General features: G+C 38.3%; 1 protein-coding gene across 12 annotated transcripts in view; it reads right to left on the bottom strand.

Annotated features, from left to right (window-relative positions):
- ncam1b (neural cell adhesion molecule 1b) overlaps positions 1-19948 on the bottom strand; it is a 78163-nt gene that overhangs the window by 6664 nt on the left and 51551 nt on the right. For 6 of the 12 annotated variants that reach the window (XM_005739331.1, XM_005739341.1, XM_005739333.1 and 3 more), the window contains 10 exons: positions 15893-15922; positions 12219-12369; positions 11861-12048; positions 11417-11513; positions 9777-9947; positions 8228-8356; positions 6258-6260; positions 4459-4583; positions 3708-3888; positions 1246-1444 (listed from right to left, as the gene is read on the bottom strand). In XM_005739331.1, coding sequence (XP_005739388.1) covers positions 1246-1444; positions 3708-3888; positions 4459-4583; positions 6258-6260; positions 8228-8356; positions 9777-9947; positions 11417-11513; positions 11861-12048; positions 12219-12369; positions 15893-15922 — 1274 coding nt within the window. The other 6 variants (XM_005739332.1, XM_005739334.1, XM_005739335.1 and 3 more) reach the window with 4 other exon arrangements.

Genomic DNA, 19948 nt, shown 5'->3' with positions numbered 1-19948 from the left:
TTCAGAGTTCATTCCTGAAAGGCCTTCTGGGAAATATGGGAAGGCCAGTTATTCTAAGCTGAGGTCGGCTTATTTAAAACACAAACAAAAGGTAAATTGGAAGATAAATAAAACCCTCAAACACATCACATTTCTACAAAGAATCTTCTTAATTTTGTCTTTCTTATTACCCACAGACCTGCTTACAACAAAACTGAAATTTTTTTTCTATCTGGGATTTTATAAGTTAGGTACAATATGTAACCACATCAGTCATTTCTATCCACCACTTGCTCTTCCTGTTATACAGACTTTAAATAGTGACTGTGGCGTACATCACCAGCTGCTTGTATCTTCTCCCTGCATGATTCCCTGCATTTTTACCTGAAGTAATGAAACAAGTTTGTTGTGTGTACCTTAACCATTTTGCAAAGTGCTTTGCTGGAGGATGTTGAAGTAGCGCATTTTGAGCTAAATGTTTATTCGAGGCAGAGGTGGCTTTGGCTGTCTGACATGACTTGGTTTGTCTTTTTGTTGAGCATACTAGGGAATATAAGCATGCGTTGCTATAGCAATGGCATTATGATATGATCTGACACAGCCCTAATAATCACTTTATAAAGCTGATATGGTGAGAGTGCTTGTGTCAGGTTGTCTGACTGTTACATCCAATATTAACTCTGCGTTTAGCCGTTTTATTCTCCACCAACTCCTGATGTGTCTTTATCTCCTCTATGCTCACCCATAGACATTACAGAAAATCTGGACACAGTCACCCTGAAACCACCCTTTTGTAAAAGAAGTAACAAAACCTTAAAGTAAAACTGTTGACTGAGGTCACAAAGAATAAGAGCCAAAAGTTTTCCCATTTGCCTCTACAAAGACTTTTTAGTAACAGATCACTTATCCTCAGGCTACTGGAAATAACGCAGATTTAAAGCACTTGAATCAATGTTGGCTTTGCTTTTAAAAACCAAAAGCTACATTAGTCTTTTATATACAGTCTACCTTTTCCACTAGCTAGTTGCTCAGTCCTGTTGTTGTTTGGTGCAAAGTTGTATATAACCATCTCACATTACACATGTAAGAGATCCAATCATCTGATCCAATCTTAAAATGAAGATATTCATACGCTGAGTTGAAACAATCTCTCTGGTTCCACATTTTTAACTTTGAACATAAATTAGACATCATATGTGTGCCATCAAATACATCAGTTTAAAAGACCCAGACAACATGTATGTAAATATACAGTCTGATACTCACATGAAGGCTGCTTTGCCCTCCTCTAAGTTGTGCCCTTTGGTTCCTGTGCCCGACTTGCCGCAGAGACACATGATGAGGCCACATTTGTTAACAAAGTAACAGGTGACATCCACAGCCAGGAGCAGGAGTATAAATACTACAACGAGGATTCCTGCCCAGAGCATGATGCCCATGGAGAGCGGAGACTCTTCACTTAAATCTGCCACACAAGAGATGAGAAAAGGAGGGCGCTGAACTAACGTAGCAGGACACACTTTTACAGAAACCATGAACAACTAAATAAAGTGCTGACGTGTTACTGTAACCACAAATACTTCCATAAAACAGAAACAACTCACCTGCTATGAGCACTGATAGGTTCTAGATGGCTCAGCACAACTTTAGATGCTGTGTGTCGTTTGTATCGACTGTGCTGTCAGACTTTAATTATTTATATGACTTCATTTCTAAATATGAGGCATACTGAAGATTTGATATGCATGAAGCTGTGCATAAAAAAACGAAAAGTATAAATATATATTCAACCCATTTATTTGGTAGTAGAAAGAAGAGCAAACCAAAGCATACAGTGTGCTGCTAGTTACCCAGACATGTGGAATAATCTGTGCACAGAAAATGAATGTCAGGCTTTTCCCAGATTTAAAAGCAGTGATGTATTGTCACTGTTTGGGTAATATCAACTTTGATTTAGCAGGAATTACTCTAAAATATACATTTAACTCTGCAGGTAATTAACATGTAAACAAGATCTATACATCTGAGTAAAGCATCCCAATTACGTACGTATAAAAATGACTATTGCTGATGACATTTGCGAAACATTACATGCTGGAGGAATATCTGGACATTTATCTTAGTAGTCCGCATAAAAATAAGTTGTTGTTTGATCATTCTTTAGGTGGCTTGTCAGTCTGTGCCAATATAAACAATTGTTTCCCCATTTTATGACCTTAATTGTGTAAACGTTAATATTACAAACCTTTACATTATGCAGAATTTTGTGAGCTATTAAACAATATAATACAGTGCTTATGTAAACACACAGGCCCAGCAGTCAGCCTTCACTCTGTTCTAACGCTACTTGAAAAAAATCTACTATTGTTCATCACTGTAAACTGGCACTCTTCTCTGTCTCTCTTGTCTAGTGCTGATGACTAGCAGTGCTAATGCTGAGCAGTATGAAACTGTGGGAGGTGGAGGATTTCCACTGCCTTTGGTTCAACATGTCTGTCTGGTCTGTTCTGAAACAACACAGCACTCTTTTCCTCACCCATAACAGAGACACATCTGTCATGGACAAAGTCTGTTGTAAGTGAGTGAAAGTGTCCAGAAAGACAGCCAGAGAGAAGGCAAGCTCTCCTCTACAGTAATGGTGTGAATTTCCTCACGAAAACTATGAGAGCAGGAGAACAGTGATGAGGGACATGATGAGTGATACCAAAGTGTATGTCACAGATGAGCAGCCCTGAGTGGCTGTGGGTGGGGACAGCACAACCCAGACCACACCAAAATGCACACAGGTCGGGACGAAAATGTTCACGTGGTCCACCACACCAATGTCCAGGACCAGGCAAGAGAGCAGGAACATTGAGAGAGAAAGAGGGGATAAAGAGAGAAGGGGGAAAGATAATAAAGGAAGAGGGGGAGAAATGAAACGGAACAAAGAGGGGGAGAAAAAGAGAAGGGCGGGGAAAACAGAGGAAGAGAGAAAGTGAAAATGTGTCAGGTCTGAAAACCAAAAGTGGAAAAAAAAAGACGAAGAAACTGATTTCTTGTATTGAAAAAGGGGAAAAAACAGCAACACATCAAAGCAAAAGCACAGCACAAAAGAGGAAAACTACACCATGTCGACTAGATGGTGACTCAGTGGTGGGTGAGTGGAAAATGCTTTAGTTTGGAGAATGAATTAGGAAAAAAGTGAGAGGAAACATAATGGCCTGCTGTGATGTTTCAGTGAGGTACTCAAGTGTGTCTATCACCTAAAGAGAATTTGACAGGCTGTGTGGGTTTCGGCACGGTTAGTAAAGAACCTTCAGCTGCAGTTAAGAATTCAACATACGTGTTAATCAGCGGTTACTGAGGGTCATTTTAAAAGCTCCAACCAGACAGAGACAAACTATCCACATTAACGGTAAACAAAGCTACAGACATTCAGAGGAGATCATTTTATCCTCTGTGTGAGTGTGTGTGCCAGATCTGCAAGCACAAACTCAAGCTCATTTAGTGAGGGCTGTCAAAACTTTAAAGTGAGAAAATTCAGCCGGAAAATCATTTTTGGCTCACCGCCGTCCACGAAATCTATTTATTTTTTCTATAGATTTATTTAGTTGTCATTCACCCGTCAGCGCTCCAGATTTAAAAATAGAACAAGCTGCTCTGGTTTTCAGGTTTGAGTTTGGCTCCTCAGGTTTCTGGCTGTTTAGTTCCACATTAGTGTGAGTGACCGGGGGCAGGTACGCTACCTGGGATGGCCTCTGGCTCTGACGAAGTCCTGAAGGACATGGTTGCTGGCTGAGACTTGCCCTTCTGATTCTCTGCCACCACATAGATGTTGTACTCTGTGTCCCAGTCTAACCCACTGAGAACTATGTGATCACTGACACTGGGCAGCCGGATTTCTGGTTTCCACTCTGAAGACTGCACCTAAGGAGACACAGATAAATACAGTGCATGCATTCAGGTTTGAAACTTTATTTGGTCTTGTGAAGGTGAAATTTTTAAGCATGTTTTCAAATTGCTCCAAAAACACCTGTAAGAGCTCGGAGCAATCAAAATTTGTGTCTGTTTGGCCAAAACATAATTCATTCATTATGAGAATATGAGAAGTTTTTCTATTTTCTGTCAACAAACCAGGTATTAAATAACAATTTCAGCCCTAACAACAGCTTGAAAATCACAGAATTAAAAAAAATTTTTGCAGTGCTTTTGAAACTACAAGGATTTGGTAGAATCATTATTACCGCTGCAACTAAATTACTGCTTTCACTGACGATTAAGTACTCGATCAAGAGTTACTGATCAAATTTTTGGCATATAAAATAGCGTAAAACGCACATGACATTCTAAAACCCACAAAAAAAAGCAATCTTAAGACTATGTAAAGCAGTAAATGTTCAGAGAATATTTCATCGTTTTACTTAAATGATTAAATCAGTTATCAAAGCAGGTGCCTTAGTTGAGAAGGAGCAATTGCTCTTTAATCCCCATACTCACTGGTTTATAACGGATAAGATAATGTAAGATGGGAGAGCCGCCATCATCCTGCTTGATCCAGCTCACTCTGAGGGAGTTGCCTTTACGTTGAAGTGCTCCTTCAAGTTTAGGAGGATTAGGATTCCCTACAGGGACACAGGAGCAAGATGGAGGTCATTTAATGGCTCATTTCAAGAGGTGCAGCGAGCTAGAGGGTTATTTCTTTGAAAGAGGCAGCTCTGTCAGTCCACTTTTCCATTTTGAAATAAAGGAAAAAGAAAACTTTCAGTCCAAAGTTTGATCTTGGATGCTCTCCTTATTGTTGACCTTTTAGGTCACTTAACCTCCCTTAAACGCTCTCCTAAGGGTGGCTTGTGTTACTAATTAGTGAATGACACACAGCCGCATGCTTATCTGTTTCATCAGAGTTGCTGTGTGTTGCTGCTGTTGCTGAGTGACATCAATTGGCAGATGGACATCGCACCAGGCTTCAGGCTAAAGAGTTATTTATCATTAACTAAGAATACGTATATAAGATTGCCAAGTTCCAGCACAATAACAGGGTTTGTCTTTAATTGTTGTATAGTTGTACCTACTGGCATGGAAATCGCACAGAATGAAACTAACATATGTCTTGTCTGTCTTAAACCTGTAATCATTTATCTATTAAACACTGATTACATAACAAACACCAATTAAGTCTAATATAAATGTAGTCAATATAATTTAAATTTATTCAAATTCATTTTTCTGACATCTTTTTGTGTCCATTGCTGACAGGGTGGAGGTCCTGGGGGGCAGTTGAAACTCTCTTTTCAGATAGATTAAAAAATTAAAATGTTCTGCATCAAATGAAACCACTGAATTTATGCATTAGCATCACATAAAGGCTACCTGATATGTAATTGAAAACTGGACGTCCTTTGTTTGTTTTACAACCTAAACTATTGAGTTCTGCCACAGTACACATATATCATTTTTCCAATTGCTTAAAATAGAACTACAGACTGATTTCAGTGACCTAAAAATATTCTAGTGTTTCATCCAGGGTTACTAAGTGGAGCCGAATCATCAGCTATGAGCTGATGGAGAAGTAAACAATTAATCCTGTATTTCTGGTAACTAGCAGTCTAAATTTCAGGAATGGTTTGTATTCATAAGTGTCTGTCACAAGTTTCCAAAGTATAAGGTAAAGTCAAATATCTTGTCTAAACTCTAAATTTCAGTTTACTGTCAGAAATCTCAGAAAACATTCAAATTTGATGAGCTGGAACACTGAACGTGGCTGCTGACTTGTTTTGTCTCAGATATTTGATTAATCAACAAATTATTGAAGCTCTAAAGGTTAATGCACTTACAAACAGGTAACAAGAAAGATGTGCACAGTGGTTAACATTCAGGATTAGATAAAGTCTAAGCTGTTTAAGCCTCAGGTTAAATAAGATTAAGAAAATATAGAAAATATATACCAGCAAGCCTGCTGCAAGGATGAGTATTTTGTGGGATGGCTGGAAGATACTGACTATGTTTATTACACTTGATTTATAGCAACACATCCTATAAGTAAGATGGTAACATCCCTCAGGTGACAGGCTATCAATACTATGTAAGTGAAGCTAACAGTAAACGCTGCTGACTGTTATTTAAACAATAAATACATTCTCGTTCTCTACGTTTACATTTATCTTGCTCAGGCAAATGTCTAGATGACTGATTAATGTGTTACACGACCGCAGAAGCAAACTATGTGCTGTTTTATCTGCTGAATTCTTTAGTTCAAGTTAGGAATCGTCAGTCAGGAATCTGCAACAGAAAGTTACCTTCTGCAGAGTGGAGGGAATCATCAGCAACATGCAAGCCAAATAACAGTCGCAGAGACATAAAATGACACATGTGAGTGGTTGAAAGAGGAGGAAGAGCATGAAAGGCATAACAGACAACAAAACACAGGTACAGGTTGAGGATAGAAAACTGAAGTGACCCAAAGACAAACCAATACTGATAAATAATAAATCACAGCTCCACATGCTGACAAACTGCACAGGGATTCCTCTGTTTGGATTCTAAATGAGAAAAGTGCAGAAGACATCTAGCAGCTTTATGCTCTCGACAATTTGCAGCTAACTGATTAATCACTGCTGATGGGCCTAATCCGAGTGTAAACATTCCCAAACTACACCAAACAGCTGAAGCCAGAGAGAAAATGTGCAGCTTTTGAAATGCAGAGATTTGGCTCGGATTCCTCATACTTGCATTAAGCCAATTAATTCACATGCTGCACATCAAAATTATATTAATACTAATGGGATAAATCAGCTGTAAACTCATGGGATGCAAGTAAAATTAAAAACCTAATCGGTCTATGTTACAGACGGAGGAGTTTGCATTGATGGCCATGACATTATAGGTCACAGTCTCTCGAAAACGATACACCTTTTGAAATACTTAAGCGGGATTACAAACACTACTAATCAGTAGGGGTGATGGGTTATCCTGTTGGGTAAGAAACAGCTACAGCAGTAAAAACTAATCTTCTATTATCCCCACTACAGAACAAACCTGTGTCTTCAGTGAAAAAATGAAAAATGCCGTCTAGGGACATAAAAGAGAAGAAAGGCAATCAGAATCACTTGTCTGCACAAATGACCACCTGAATCTCTAATAACACTTCACTGAAGAAATCAGGAAGACACATTTCTGTCAGATGGCTCCAGAAAGGAAGAAAAACAAATCATTTTAGGAAATGATTGCCACATTTAAAGTAGGGAGACAGAGCCAGCCTCCATGAAAACGAAAGGCCACTTTACGGTCTAAAAAGGTAGCTTGAAATGATGTTCTTCTGACAGTATTTTATGTAAATATTTCAGCAAACCTCTATCGCATTTGATATTTCAGCAAACCTATATGACATTTGTTCAGTTTTATCAATTACTATGACTAAATGTTAATGATCTGGCCTTTAATTATGATCTTAGTTCTAAAAAAAAGAGAGAGGTTTAAGTCCAACTTTCGCCTTTGCCATTCAATAACAACATAACTCAATAGCAATATATATCCACAACTATAAAGCTATCTTTTTAATGTTTTTAATTAATGCATTTTAAATGAATCACTTACTGTTGTAAGTGTGGCCTGATGAATACAACAGACAGAAGAGCAAATGGATAAAAAAAATCAATGATTAAGAATGATAAAATAGAAGGAGAGATGATCAGTACACAGACAATATATAAATCATACCAGCACTCCCTCAAGAAACATCTATTGCCAAACAACAGAGGGCGCTAAAAACTAACTAATGTGTCGAGGTTTCACTGCATGCTGGCTTCTACAGAAGGATGAAAGCACACTTCAGGGTTTGCAAGTCAATATAATGACATGATGGGCTTGAAACATGGCTTTAAAACAGGATATCTGAAGCAACTGTGCAGATGGCTCTAAATGATACCTATGTGATGAAATCAGTATTTAATTCCATATGTAAAAACAAGCAATCTGGCTTTAAAGATTTGGTTATGGCAGAAGTATTTCATGAACTAGAAAAATCAAATAAAAGCAAGAAGGTCAGAGAGCTGCTTCGTAGAGACGGAAAAGCGGTTTTAAAAAGACATACATGGAATGAAAGGAGACAGGTGAAAGCTTTTGTGGCATCATCCAAACAGTCTTAGGACCGACTCTTCAGCGGGTTTTTATAGAGAGACTGAAGGTAATATGTTTGTGGAGACAAGAGGTCAGAGAGGTATACTAAAAGCATTACAGCATGCTGTAAACTGTAACATGTGCCACTTACGAACAGGCTCCGTCTTCAAGAACGCAGCGTTACAGCTTTCACCTTCACCCTTGCCGTTGACGGCTGACAACTTCACTTCGTAGCTCGTGTCTGGCTTCAGGCCTGTGACTGTTACCTCACCGATGGAGCCTGTTACAACAGCAGAACACCATGATCATTTTGGTGAGCACTAAAACAAATAGATCTCCTGTTCCAACATTATATGCATAATTCATTGCTGCCCAAGCAAACACCGATTAGCTCAATTCGCATTTCATTCCAACAATGTTTGAAAAACTGATGAATATATTTAGAGTTGGTCTAAAACTAGACAAACAGTGACAGCTGTTTTATATGTTGCACTGTCATCTTAAATGTAATGATCCCTTTTGGGATGATGATTGCTTTTGATCAAGCTTTTTATATAAATTATATTGCTTTTATGTACACTTCCGTGTTCAATTCCTTTCTAAAGGGGTGACTTGTAGGTTAAAACAAAAAACTAAATTCATACCTATTTCTTAGAAATAATCATTAACTTTTGTATTTTACTTTGTAGGAGACATTTAGGGGAAACAAACACCAGAGGAAAAGAGTCATTGTTACCACTGCTCTTAAAACTCTGTCCGACCACACTGTACAGGGCAGAGATGTGCACTGTGTAGTCTTTGCTATGTCTGTACTGTGAGTTGGTCAGTTTTCCTAGTCTGACCTTAATTTCATGATTTCACCATTTTGAATTATCATGTTTCTACAGGAAACACGAAAGACTTTCCTGCCTTCACTGTGCAGGACCCACTGCTGTATCTGTAACAAAAAACAAGGCTGTAAGTGCAGACATGAGGGTGTTCCAGACGATATAATTGAGTTTCACGTGAGACATCTAAACCAGGCCTGCGTGAGACTGACAGCTGGTGCTTTTTCTTCAGTTTTGCTGGAGGTGGTCAGCATAAAGCTAGACAAAGTGTGAACTACAAGTCATCTATTCTAATGTTTGCTGACTTTCTCCCACCTAAATTTAATAGATTTGGCTGATAGCAGTTGATTCTTGTGCATCAGTTTGTGCTATGGCACTAATAAGCCAGCCCAATCTAGTACAACACAGTCAGAAATGGACTCTTTTATCCTGATCTGTGATATCAAAACAATAATGAGGCCATATAAGGCTGTTGTTTTTATTTAAATAAATATTTTCAACGTCTTACAGTATGTGTCCAAACAACTGTGGGGATCCAAATTTATTTTGTCAAACATGACCTAGTTTGGCTGCTCTCCCTTTTGTGACTTCATGACCAAGCCATGTTTCTGTGTCGAGGGTATCAACAACTCTAAATTACGTTTTAGTGCATATATGGACATATTTGTCAAAACGAAAAGAAATCACGTTCACACAGCCTTTTAATCGCTTTGGTTATAAAACAAAAAGCTGCTGAATGCAAACCTTCCTTCCTTTAATACAGGTCATCTTTACTGATATGATTTAACAAAATGTGATTTGGATATTTTAAAAAAAATGTAGTTAGACATTAAAGAACAGACAAACATCACAATCATGTTTCTGTGTTATTACCATCTTGGACTTCATAGACTTTCTGCACCCAGCTGCCTCTGCCACGCATCCTCCACTGAGCTCTATATTTGAGGACAGGAACGCCTCCAGTGGATTCAGGCTCCTGAAACTGGATCAGTGCTGTGGTGGAGAATGGCCTCACCTCCACGATGGATGGAGTTGACGGAACCTCTATGAGGGGGAAAAAATCAGTGCAGTTACAATAAAAACTTTAAGATTGCAGCACACCAGCATTGTCAGACTCCATTGCTATATCAGAGTAACAGAATGAGCCCACGGCTCCTAATGACCCCACAGTGCATCTAAAAACCGCTTCATCTTCGTAAGAAATCTGTGATTTATCGTGACAGTAAGTCTGGTTCTCTTCTACTGAATTCTGTACACTACTGACATCGTTTCAGAAAATAAAAGGCAGGAAAAAACATTTAAAAGCTCCTTATGACCAACAGATTCAAGAACAAGCCATTCCCAAGTCAGCCCTAAAGATGATAACTCCAGAAAGAAAACCACTGAAAAAAACAGTAAGTGCCTGGTTGGATGTTTGAAAAGACCAAAAGTTCTGAGAGACTGTTGAGTTTGATAAAACTTTAAATTGGAAAAGGAGATTTCATGGATTCAAAGACCTTGCAGTGAGTTAAGCAAAGCTTAATCTTTAAATTTAAAGTGAATAATAAAACTGAAGAATATGCAAAAGCTAGTTCAAAGACTTCTGTAATTGTACTTTGATTAAAGTTTAGAAAATAAAAAAGGATCCATCCTGTGATGTACACAATGATTAGACAATTAGTTCTTCATTTACAGTCTGCCTTTGTTAAAAAACGTTTACTTTGTTTCAGCCAGCAATGAAAGGCTTATTTAAGAGAAAATTACATTATTTAAAAGTATTTAACCTACTGTGATTGTCCACATCTGAATAATGGTGGCTGTTCTGAACTCACAAACTCTAGTGTGAGTAGTTTTGTATTGCATCACTTTGATCTTCTAAATTAAAAGGCACACTGTAATTACTGTGGTTGCCCATGTTCGGCTCTGAGTGAACAATGTAGTGTTTTCAATTAATTCACTTCTGATTGTGGCTTAAGAGTGGCATTATCTCTCTGCTCTCTGTTCCATTTGCCTAATGGTACATTTGTCTGGGAAGTCTATGGTGTAGGTCCATGTTACAATAAAGTGCTATACCTTAATATAAAAAAGTCTTTTACTTTATACTGCAAACAGTGCAATGTTAGTGGTGAGAGGTTGAGGTAAAGTTTAGTTGTAGAATAACCAGAGGGAACATTACATTATCATGTAGGTTACACATTCTTTTCATCTTAATCAATTTATCAGCCATCGATACAAACACTGATCTGTGTAATCTCACGTCATGGTGGATGTTTTGGTCTAACGCGATTTGATCATGGATAACAAAAAAAATAAATAAAAAATCTGTTCCCGAAGCCTTAAAAAACCTGAAACAAAAACTACTATGTGATCTAATGAAATTTACCTACTCATCATTTTTAAGCTGTTACTGAATCACGATCACATATAAGGCTGCTTGTTTTTTGTTTTCAAATTTTAATTATGCTGAAAATCTTGGCACAAACACTATAAATGCAAAGTAAGAATGGATTTTGAATCACGGCATTGCCACTGACCAGCCTGAATGAGCAGGAACTCCTTGGACTCTGTGCCCATCTCATTTGAAGCAGTGCAGTTATAGCTTCCAAAGTCATTTTCAGACTCGGGGGTTATCTGGAGGGGGGGGGGGGGAATAAAGCAGTAAATATATGAAGGGCAGTGTACCAAAACAGATGAACTAACTTGTGTGTCAAACACTGAAGGTGACCTTTTTGTTTGTCCATTAGAGTAGCCTATTTTTATTTGTTGCTGTGAGCTCTCCTGCTGCTGAATTATTCATGAGATTTTTTTTTCCCCAACAATGAAGCTGAAAGAAAACCCTACACTTCAAGTCTGTGCTCATGAAATCTTGATGACACATGGGGTTCAGAGTGTGTGTTTGTGCACACTGTGTGTATATGTACATTCATTAGAGAGATAGAAAGAGGGATTAAGTCATGGTGTGACACGGGTGTTCGTACCTGCAGGAAGCTGGCTGAGGGAGTCCTGAAGATCTTAATGTTGGTGGTGTTTGAGTTGGGGAGCTGCAACCCGTCTCTCAGCCACACAATAGAGACATCACTGGGATGAGCTTTGACCTCACAGCTGATATTGGCAGGATTCCCCTCCCAGGTATACACTGCCACTGTACCATTTATCTTAGGAGTATCTAGGAAATAAAAATGGATAAAACCTGTCAATCCATTTCAGGTGTTATTTAACAGTTCAGTTATAAATAGTCATAGTGACTTGCAGTGCTATTTTTTTTAATGACTAGTGCATGAGCATACTCATTTTGTAGGGCTAAACACTTGTATAAAGACAGAGGGAAACGCTTACAGCGGACCTCCATATATGCTGTTTGATAATCCTCTCCGATGACGCTGTGTGCTGTGCAGAGGTACTGACCAGCATCTGTATACTTGACATACTTCAGGGTGAGGGAGGACACACGAGCGTGACTCCTCACCACTACGTTTCCATCCGGGCTCTAAATGGAAGTAAAAAAATGGCTTTGTTTAGTAAAAGAAATTAGTTAGATCAGTTCTTATAAATAGATATTATGCACATTTACATAAAGAATACAATTATGCAGAAACACGTGACCTTGAAAAAAAGTATTTAAAGTCCACTTTTACAGAAAAGAACAGAAACTGAAAGAATGAAACAAGCACAGACTGTTCTGTAAAGCTGCAGAGACATAAGGGCCCAGTTGACAGTGCAGAGGAGCTTTTTAATAATTGATGTCAGAAGGCATTAGAAACCATCTAGGGCTTTTCACACACAGGGCTTACTTGTGAAATATGCTGATGCATTACCTTACGTGTGGCGCTTGCACTTTTACACTAAAGACACTGGATTTAGTGTCAATCCACAACATTTTATTTCTTTAAGTTAATTACTTAAAAATAAAATGTTGTGGTGTTGTGGACTGTATTAGGTTGAGGAACTCTCTGAACCTATATCCAGCTCCAGTGTCAGTGAGGAAGAGGAAGCACACGCCAAGTCACAAAGCATCTGAAGCCACTCAAATAATAACAGACAGCTGGCTAATGAGATGTGTAAATGCACTTCCCTCTCTAAACCTGGTTTCATTAACTTGATATGCGGTGTTACAGCATCCTGACATGAGTAGCTTCCCAACAGGGTCAACAACTTTGTGTTGTTGTGGTTGTTGTTGCCATGTGACACTTAACTGCAGAGTGTAAAGTTTCAGACAGGCTGAATTTCCCCTTTCAACGATACATTTTCCTGTTATGTTATTACAATATTTCGAACAAACTCTGGACATTATTGTCTTGTGACAGATGTTTTTACTGAACATATCTGTAATATCTAGCATAATTAAGCATTATTCACAAGCTCTGTGGATTTGGGGCTTTAGCACAAAGCTCTTACACAGTAAGCTGCAGCATTTTTGTGAATTATTCCTTTAACAAGGTGCTGCAGGGCTGAATATTTGAGCTTCCCTTTTGGTTGCTTTCATGGCTTTGATCCAAGCTACAGGCAAAACAATAGCCGAATGCTTTTACACATATTGAATTAGGGCCCAGCCTGGGCAGCCATGTAAGAGAAACCCTTGTTAGTTTGTATTCAATTTCAATAGACAAAGCATGTCTGGGGCATTCATTATGCATAGCGGGTAGCAGGACCAGGGAGACACTTACATAACACGCTACCCTTGTATTGTGACCCCTGTGCAGGAAGTATTCTCACTCGACCCCTGTGGTTCTGTTTCTGAGCTCTGTGTCTGTGCAACATGCCACACTATGCACAGCTATGTGTCATAGTAAGTGAGTTGACTCCAATATGGAAACCTTTTTTGTGTCATTATTTTATGATAAAGTATGAGCAGTTTCTCCAGAGCTACAGCCTCTCGTTTCCTATATGAAACCCATCATGGTTATTTTTATTTAGCAAAGAAAATGTATGCCTTCACGCAACTTAATATTGTGATTCATGCATTTTTTATAACAATATATTTTCAGTATAAATTCATAGTGCACCGGAGTTGCTGTCTACTGGAAACATCCGTGCTGAATTTTGTGCTCCTTGCGTAAAAAGGCATAAAACCATTTCGCACGTCTATGAGAAAATGAAGACTTTCGCGTGTGCGCTCCTGTAATAAAACCAAGCTGACAGCAGAGCTCTCCCACAGATTCTTCTGCTGTACCAACAGAAGAGACACAGAGGGAGCATCAGGGCATAAAATTGAGATTGCATTGAAGACATGTTAAACTCGTGTCTCACCAAATATTAAACAGCCCACAGTACAAAATCACCTTCCCTTCTGAGGCTTGTCAAATGAACACTAAGCTTCCTACGCCTTTGCAACAAACATGGCTCCTCACCCTCACCCCCCCACCCCCACTGTGCAATTCATAATGGGATGTCTTTGAGAGATGTGCACTTATCAATTCAGAGCACAGGTGAACTTTTAAAACAATATAATTATGTGAAGTGAGTGAAAATGTGAAGTGAGTAATTCAAAGTGATTGCCTTTTCCATTAATGTAAACCGTTCCATTTGTGACCTGAAACCACAAATATGCTGCACAGATATGAGTGGCCACATTTAACTAAAATACTCCTCTTATATATATTTAAAAAGGGAGGCATAACTCTTTTTAAGTAATGCATGTGTTCAGCAGTGGAACTTGCTGAGATCATCAGTCTTTTTAAAAAAATGGAAAACGCAAGCAACTAGGATACGCTGTTTGAGCTTTTTGGGGTTGCCTAATTTAAATATAATCAGCAGATCATTAATGTAAATGTTCAGAACGATTCATTTTGCTCAGATTTTTAAGATAAAAGTGTTCCAATTCACAAATTCAACAGCTTAGTATTGCAGATGCACAAAAATCCAAGTGCATCCATGTGTAAATCATAGTTATACACAAACCGAGCAATTACTGTCAGCATGTGCCTGATGAGAAAGGCTCTTCCTCCCCTCCTGTGGTGAGGTGGGTGAGATTTTTTATTCCACACTTTCTGCAGGTGCTATTAATGAATGCGTATCAGCTGAGAATCGTAATGAAAAAAATACCAACAGCTGTCACGACCGAATAATTAAGGCCGACTGTTAGAAACACCCCTTCTTAAACCTATTAGCAGAAGGAGTAAAAGGAAAAGACCAATTCTCTTGATGTCCAGTGCTTCCTGCAATGTAAAAATAAAACAGCGTGGCTATTTAGGGAACCGAATGGTCTAAGAATACACATTCATATCTTGTTAAATAGCACTGAAGTAAAAACAGAAATGGCAACCCTAATATCTGATCTTGCTCCTAAAACAGAGATGGGCTGATCAACAAGGCACTGCTTTGTGTGAGCCATCACTTCTCTTCAAGAGTCTGGATCCATTCTTTTTGTCACCATTTTTCTCGTATGTAAAACACATTCTATAGGGAAGTGCTGTATATTGGAGAAAAGCTTATGTGGGCAGCTCTTTCACTTACTGCCAATTCTCGCTTTCTTTCAGAAACAGTCGCTTGTTCTCATACTCTGTTGCTGCACAAAGGCAGCTTTTATTTCCTCCTACATACATATTTAGCCATGTTCAAATTAAACTACTGTATACACTAATGTCAAAAGTATACTCTGAAGTTATAATTAAGATTTAGCGGTGGACAGGATGTGTGGGTGGGGGGACAGAGAGATCTGAGGAACAAAATCTATTTCTGCAGAAGACAAGTTGATCACATGGTATAACTGTAACTGTCATGCGGGTAATAAAACGCTTTTGCTGATGTCCAGGCATGACAGGTAAAAGGTCAGGAGAAAGACAAGAAAAAAAGACTGAAATAGGCTGCGATTTGTTAAGAAATCCAAGGAACACGGCGAGCAAAGAAACACAGACTTGCACTGTCCTGTTTTGCTACTGCTTCTCAGAGCTTATGCTCTCCCCCAACCTTATTTGATCAAGAATGTTGATCTGCATCCATCCAGAATTGAACTAGATTCCCCTGACATGAAAGATGGATGGGTGTAAGAAAAAGTCATGCATTTAGAATACCTTGTGTTGCTCAGGCCGAGTCCATGATGCCTGTAGAAGACAGAGAGACGAAAAAACAAAAAGGCAGAGCAATTCTTAGAAAGCAATCCTCACCCTGTCAAAGCTGGGATGTTGCACACTGCATCCCAGTTAAATGACCAGTTTATTTTTTTTATGGATCTAAAGTACCTGAGCTGAATGTCTGAATTTACTAAATTAAGAGTCTGCAGACATAACGAGATGTATGCTTTAGATGTTCTCTCAAGGGAAGCCTATTTTAGGAGGACAGGAGTTTCTTTTTAAAGGGAAATTTTGTGGGGATGTTTACAGTCTGTGCCTGCCTGTACGTGAAGTAAGTCTTTTGGCATCATGATAGCACAAATGCTTTGTGATAATAAGGTTATTGGTTCATCAGGAAGAGGTGAGTCTGGTACGCTGTAACAACAGAGTAATGTCTCCTTGGGTAATAGAGGAATTATCGCCTCACAATCCTTTTCTGAAGGCTGAAGCAATAATGTGAGCCCAAAAGAATGGAATTTGCTCTTTATCTATGAATATAAAAAAGCCCTCCCAAGATCGAGAAGCAAGTTAGTACCCTAGTCAATCAAGCCCTCTAACAACACTTGCTTGATATCTCAATAAGCAATGAAGGAGGTTCAAATAAGCAATTTGCTACAGCTCATCCTCCACACCATGTGAGACCTGGAAATAAATCTCAGCCTACAGGTGGCCTTTTTAAGTCATTTTGAAAGTCCAATGTTCTGCTCATTGTTACTTACACTATGAAGTTCTGTCTTTTCCTCCTTTGTCACTGATATGCTTTGATTGTACTCAAAAATAGCCTTAAAACAGCCAGGAAATGTGATTTGCATGATGAATACTGAACTTTCTAAGCTATAAGAAATATAATGGCTTTCTCCTTGTTAGATGTGGACTTTTAAAATATTCCGTTTTTTTGTGTCATAAGAATGGATCCACTGAAGCTGTACTAACTGACCAAAACAATACTACATTTAAATATTCAGAATACTGTTTTTTAGCTATTCCGGCATAATAGCAAATATATGCACATACATTTTAGAAAATGACCACGTTAGAGTCTAATACAGGAAGAAGAAAAAAATCACCTTTCTCTAGATAAACAAGTGATTATCATCGACATGTTGGTCAGTAACACATCGAATGAAATAAAGAATTAATTTTACACCAAAGCACATAAAACGTCACACCTAAGTAACATGGCAGACATCATGCCACATTAAATCACAAGAGACTGCAAAGCCCGACTTTACAAAACAGAAAGCTTTTTTGGACGGCATGCTGTGTGGATTTTATGATGCTGAGGAAAATGTTAAGCATGACAATGAGATGTGATGGCCTACGCAGTGAAACAATTTTGAAGCTTAACAAGGAAAATGAGAAACAGCAATTTCATCAGGAGCAAATGCAAGAAAAGTCAAGTAAATGAAAGCAAATGGTGGTATCACTGTAGGGCAAACAAAGTGACTCAAACCATCAATGTTCACATCTAAAAATCACCCCTATATTGTCCCCTCACAATCACTGCAAAAGGACATATGGTGTGGTTGAATTCATCTTGTTTTATAATGGTTAAGTAGTTATATCACTGATGAATGTTAATCCTCCTCAGCGGCGAAAAATAAAGCCAATACCGAAGGTAGAAAGAGGAGGCAATAAAATTCTTATTAGAAGAGTCATGTCCGAAGCTTACTGCATGAATATAAATTCAGCCCTTTCTTAAGAGCAGTTTAACTCCCCTACTGGCACAATAAAATACACTGTGCACCCTACATCATTACAAGCAGCAGTTGGCTGCAAATCAGTACTGAGAAAGAGCAGTAGCCCAATTAAAACATAACCTAACAGTGTGGAACATAACCACCTCATTCACATCCTCGTCTGCGTCGCTGCCTCTGCAGTAAGTGAGCTGACAAGTATTGCTGTCATATCTGTGACAGGTGTTTGTTTAAGACAAAAGGACAATGAACAGCGGCGGATGCATGCGTGCACAACAGAAGACGCTGTAACAGAATCACTTCTCCGAGCAAACGCGAAGAACAATATGGTGATGGCTCCCTTGGGACTTATCATTTTTCCAGCCTATTGTTCCTCCCTTCCATGGAGAATTAGCCCCGCTCTTTGTTCTGACATGAATTGGATGTCAGTTCAAAGAGGATAAAAAAGCAGACATACTAACACAAACACATAAATATAAAGAACTGCTTCATTTACTGAGTGAACCCCGGATGAAAAGTCATGATTATGCATATTCTCAGTTTAGTTTCCTTCCTTGTCATTAAATGCTGAGCCTCAGAACCTTTGCAGTACATCAGAGAAAACGGACAAGCATTTTAGTTAGTGAAGACATTCTTGCATCACATCACTACTGAGCCAGCCAGCATGCTGTAAATGAGTAGCCTTTTGTGTTTGGAGAAAACAGTGCTCTCTTTGCATTAGCATGCAACACTTGAAGTTCGCCTGTTTCAGATGCTCTGCCTGCACTGCTGCCACAAAACATTAAATAACAAAGCATCTCATTGTTTTGGTTTTTAATTTAACACCTTTTTTTTTTTTTAGCTTTTAATGTTGGAAACCTCTATTTGAGACTACAAATTTTAGACAGAGAAGGTCTTTTAATACAGATTTATCTCCTTACAAAAAAGAGACACACTTGAAACACTATAAAATGCTGATACCCAATCAACTACAAACTTGAATGTGCTTTTAGGTTTTATAATTACTCATATTTCCCTGCAACTTCCTTCTGTGTAGTCCAGGATATTTTCCAATAAATTCTGCTTGAAAGTCTGCATGGAGCACAACATTTAATATGTATTCAAATAAGCAAAATATTCATTATGTAGATAATGTACAAAGCATGGATAAATAGTCCATTTACATTTTCAGTTATTAAACCGACACACTTATCTACAGCGACTTGAGCGAATGCATTCAAAGGGCTGAAGGAAACAAATACCAAATGTAAAATTGATGAAAGTTTTCAAATAAATATATAAACACTTAACTTTAATAGCTGTATAAACAAAAACAAAACCATCCCCTGATGAGCTCCAATTTGAATTTGAAGCACAACTAAGCGGGAATACACCCACAAGACTTTTTGAACATACTCCTTTTATTCTGTCTTTTTCATGTACAATACTACAGTTCTCTATTGTGCGATACAGTAATCTTCCTCAATCCTCACATTGTGTTCCCCCCTTACTCGCGCGCGGTTAACAAACAATGCTTTTGTGTGCCAACACTTTAGACTTTGAGTAGGGAGTTGTTCAGAATGAATTAGTCTCTCTTTACGTTAACCTTTAAAACCAAAGACCACAGTAGACTGGGAACAAATTCAAACAAAGCCAGACAAAGATTGTGAGAACACAATGAATAGCTGATCTAGCTCAGAATGCTTCAGCCTTCACATAGACCACCTTGGTTTCGTAGGGCATGCAGGTCATGTAATAGACACATCCTTTTAATAAGATCCATGTTGTCACAGTGATCCAGATGTGGCAGTTAGCAGGCAAAAATGCCACACGAATAAACATGGACATGGTTTTTTATGTTTTCAGAAATGTCGGCTTTGCAAAGATTCTCTAACAATCCGATACCTCAGGGTAAGACACTGTTTTGGAAGGTGGCATTCAACATAAACACAAGCCTCATCTGTTTAATCTGCATCTTTAATAACCCTGTAAGACATGCTTTTTAAGGGTTTTCAGTGTACTCAAACTTTAAAGAAAACAATAAACATGTAGAAATGTCTTCCCATAATTGGTTTCTGAGGCTGTTTTTATTTCTTCAAAATAAGTATCTTTTTCTTATTACAATCAATCTGAGCATTGAACTATGAACAGTTATAGCTCCACTCAGATGAAAAGTAGTAAACTGAAGCACTATCTAATTGTTTAGCTGTGTTGTGTATTGTCATTGTCATACTGTGAAGCAAAGGTGATCAGAAGCCTTATTTGTATAAACTAAACTGCATTCGTTTTGCATAAAAATCTGATATGAGTAATGATTTTAAAGAAATGAAAGCAGCAGATA

This window comes from Pundamilia nyererei, unplaced genomic scaffold (assembly GCF_000239375.1).
Source record: "Pundamilia nyererei isolate P.nyererei 1_Seehausen unplaced genomic scaffold, PunNye1.0 scaffold00091, whole genome shotgun sequence".
NCBI classification, from domain to species: domain Eukaryota; kingdom Metazoa; phylum Chordata; class Actinopteri; order Cichliformes; family Cichlidae; genus Pundamilia; species Pundamilia nyererei.
This window is presented reverse-complemented; position numbering and strand designations above follow the sequence as displayed.